Source organism: Aptenodytes patagonicus, chromosome 20 (genome assembly GCF_965638725.1).
Source record: "Aptenodytes patagonicus chromosome 20, bAptPat1.pri.cur, whole genome shotgun sequence".
Taxonomy (NCBI): domain Eukaryota; kingdom Metazoa; phylum Chordata; class Aves; order Sphenisciformes; family Spheniscidae; genus Aptenodytes; species Aptenodytes patagonicus.
The window spans coordinates 2,999,316-3,003,251 of NC_134968.1; the positions used below are offsets into that span (position 1 = coordinate 2,999,316).

Here is a 3,936-nt window from a genome sequence, read left to right on the forward strand (position 1 = left end):
GGAGCGGCGGCGGCAGCAGGTGAAGCCGCCTCCCGCCGCCCGGTCCGGCACAGCGGGGTGGGAGCAGCCGGAGCCACCATGGGCCGGGGGGGGGCCCTAGGAACCGGCTTATAAAGGGGGACCCCCCCTTTCCCCTCGCTGACGTCCCTCGCTTAAAAAGAAGAGAGGGAAAGAAAAGAAAAAAACAAACCAACCCACCCAAACCCTCTCTAAATTTGAGATACGGCGAAGGCGGGCGGCACCGGCTGGAAAATGCATCTCCCCCGGAGCTGCATCGTCCTCCTCATCCAGGGGAGCATCTCTCTGCTGGTGAGCGCTGGGAATGGGGGGGGGGGGGGGGGGGGGGGGGGGGGGCTGCAGGGGACGCGGGGGTCGGGCTGCCAAAGGGACAGGGGGGGTTGACAGCTAGGAACATTTACCAAATCAATTTGTCCATCCCTTCCCCCCCCCCCCATCCCCTGAAAAAACAAGCGTCCCAAAACTTCTGTTATTTTGCAGCAGGTAGCGGGTGGGCAGCGGGCAGGGTGGGCTCGCAGGCAGGGCTGGTGATAAAGGTACCTCCTGATCACCCTAAAAATCTGCAGCCCCCCCCCCCCCCCCCCAGCAGACCAGTCCTGGTACAGCTGCTGGGGGCAGCTCGCCCGCACCCCCGGCCCCCGGGCTGGGGCAGAGCTCCAGCACAGCCCGGCAGGCCGACCCAGGACCTCGGCTTCCCCGCTGCCTTCGCTGCCAGGTAAGCCCTTCGCACCCCCTGGGATCACGGCGGGCTTTTGCTCGGCAGCCCACCACCGAGGGCGATGAGGTTGCAGCATCTGCCTCCTGCCCGGGCACCCTCCCAGCCCGCTGGGTGCCCACAGCCTGGCAGCAAGGCAGCCCCCACCCCGGCAGCTCCCCAGACCCGTCTGCGCTTATTTTGGGGTCCATGGCTGGTGGCAGGCAGAGCCCCCATGCCGGCAGGAGGAGAGTTTGCAGAGGAGCCCCGTGCATGGCTGTTAGACGCGAAGGGCATCTCCCCGGGGTGAGAACTCACCTCTGCGCTTTGCTGTCCCTCGTGCTGCCCCGCTCCGCTGCTCCCAGCTCCGTCTCTCCACGGGCCACGGCACAGCTTGGAGGTCAGAAGAGGGGTCCATGAGACGTGCTGTCAGCAGCGAGACTGGTGCGAAGGCCACGGAGCCGGCACCCTCGTTGCAGGTGTGGATTCCACCCCCCCCACCCCCCCCAGCACCCTCTCCCCAGTATCTGCAGAGATCCCCCGGGTGCAAGTGCTCTGCCTGAGAGAGGTGCCGCTGCCAGGCTGCACCATCAGTGAGCAAAATGCACCCGTCCCAGCTCCTCTCACCCATTCCCCGGGCAACCGTGAGAGGAGAAGGAGAGCAGGGAAAAATTGCTACCAGAAGGGAAATACGGACTACAGAGAGAAGTAGAGAGGAAAGGCAAGAGAAAAGGGAAATAAGGAAAGCAAGGATGGGAAAGAGGATGGCTGGGTCATGTCTGGAGAAGTAGGGAGACTCTGGAGACTGGGCCGGGGGGCAGGCACCCATCACCCATCTCTCACTCTCTACCAACACTATGTTCAGGTGATCTGTGGCCAAGAAGAACCAGGGAAAGGTGCAGAGCAACGTGAACCCAAGACCCAGGAGAGAGCTCAAGTGCAGAAGATGAGAGGGCTGCTCTCTCCAAAGTCCCTGTTAACTCCAACCTTACTGCAGAACATGACCCTTCTGGAGCTGGTGAGCAGCTCACAGGAGTTATGGGATATCCAGGACAACCTGTCCGAGCGGGACCACGCTCCACACCCCAGAGGACAAAGGGACTTGGGGCCAGCCTCAGGCAAGCTTAAAAAGATTTTTTGGCTGGGGAGATTTCTATTCCAATATCAAGACAGTGAAGTTGAACCTCTTGATTACCGGAAAGGTGGTTGATCACGGCAACGGCACAGTCAACGTCTTCTTCCGACACAACTCTACCGGGCAAGGGAACATCTCCGTCAGCCTTGTCCCCCCCACCAAGGCAGTGGAGTTTGACCTGGAGCAACAGATCTTCATCGAGGCCAAAGAATCCAAAATCTTCAACTGCCGCGTGGAGTACGAGAAAGTGGATCGTGCCAAGAAGACCACGCTCTGCACTTACGACCCATCTAAGACCTGCTACCACGAGCACACCCAAAGTCACGTCTCCTGGGTCTGCTCGAAGCCCTTCAAAGTCATTTGCATCTACATCACCTTCTACAGCATAGACTACAGGCTGGTGCAGAAAGTGTGTCCCGACTACAACTATCACAGCGACGTACCCTACTACCCCTCGGGATGACGCACTCTGCCCATCGCGGGATGCCCCGGTGACGAGCGGGTGCTGGGGGGCGGGGGGAGGGACGGGGACGGTTTTGTAAGCGGGGGTGGGAGTGCGGCGGTCCCTAGAAACCAGAAGCAAAGAAGAAAGAGGAGGATTTTCCATTTTCCCCAAAAGGTCCAATGTCAAGAGGAGGAATTTTAGGCTGTGGGGTACCAGCATCGCTAAACCTGGCCTGGATCCGTGGTCTTTAGAGACTGGTACGCGAAGGCAGGGTCTGAATCTAGGATACAGAAAATAGGACATAAAGCCACAATCAGGACTTGGGTTTCTCATTGCAATAATGGCTTTGCCTGGATTTAGGCCACATGGTCCTAAAAGGCTGGTGACCAGGCAAAGAGGGCTCCAGAAGCAGGCTTACACAGCCTGGAGCCAGGGGAAGACCTCAGGGGGGAGAAAGGCACCTGATGCCCTCCATGACTGCAAGATGTCCATGGGCAGCCACATCATCTCCTCCACGTCCGAGTTCTGCAGCGGCGGGAGCTGGAGCCGAGTTTTCCCATGTCAGGATGCAAAGGGCTGCCAGGATGGTAACGGGGAGCTGGGACGGGTGGGGAGGGCAGGGAGGGACCTTCCCGGGCTGCCACCCCACCACGGTTCACACCGGGCACCACGGCACAGGGGGGGTTTCAGGGACTTGAAACTGTGGATCCTCAGGTAGAGAAATCCTGGTGGAATCTGTCCAATCTGCTGACACAATATATGATTCATGTGTTTCCCCTGACACGCTGTGATTCATGCGTTTCCCCTTCATCTCATCCATGTTTCGTATCGCTGCCGGCTCCCCAGTGCCCACTCCCACCCTCGCCCAGCCACATTCAGCTCCAAGCGCTGCCGTTCCTCGGTGCAAAGGTGCGCGCCCGCGTGCGTACGTGTGTGTGAAGTGGAGCTCTGACTGTAGCATTTAATTTACTTTGAAGGGGAAAAAAAAAAAACCAAACACAACAACGCCGTCCTTGAGAGAGACAATAAAGTTTTCACAGTGGCACCGAGGCAGGTCAAGTGTTTTTACTGAGAGCAATCTCAGTCTCCTTGAGGGAGAAGGAAAATAAATCGGTGGGGTTGTGAACGAGGCACAGGGCATCGCCTTGCCCCGTGCCCAAATTCGGCTCCGTTCAGATGCATCCGAACTTGCCCCTTCTAGTAACCGGGCGTTGGGTCCAGCTTTGGGGTCTGCCGGGACTTGGGACTTTCACGCGGACGCTTGGTTGCTATTGCTCGGGCATGGGCTCATTCTGCACCACTGATGGGTATTCCCAACCTCCCCCCTTTCCCCATACATCCAAACTTCAGGCTCCCACTTACGTGGACACATTCCCCACACAGAGAAGACCAAAAAGCATCTTCCCCTCCCAGCCCTTCATTTTGCCCCGAAACTCCCCATATCCAGAGCACCAGGGCAGCTCCAAAAATCCCCTTGCGCCAACAAAACCCCAGCGGAGTTACGAGGCAGGTAGTACCACGAGAGCAGGTTTTATGCTTCAGCCTTCACAAGTCAGATTCTTTCTCCACAGCTTGGAGAGAGGTTTGCTGGCTGCTGGCGAAGTTTCATTATATGCACTTTTACATCTAGATAGAGGCCAGTTC

General features: G+C 58.3%; 1 protein-coding gene across 1 annotated transcript; it reads left to right on the forward strand.

Annotated features, from left to right (window-relative positions):
* The first annotated feature begins 252 nt into the window (after positions 1 to 252).
* On the forward strand, positions 253 to 2,311 carry NXPH3 (neurexophilin 3). Its single transcript, XM_076356728.1, is given in 3 exon segments — positions 253 to 309; positions 1,578 to 1,847; positions 1,849 to 2,311. Coding segments are annotated over 3 exon segments (789 nt in total). The 3' UTR covers position 2,311.
* The last annotated feature ends 1,625 nt before the right edge of the window (positions 2,312 to 3,936 follow it).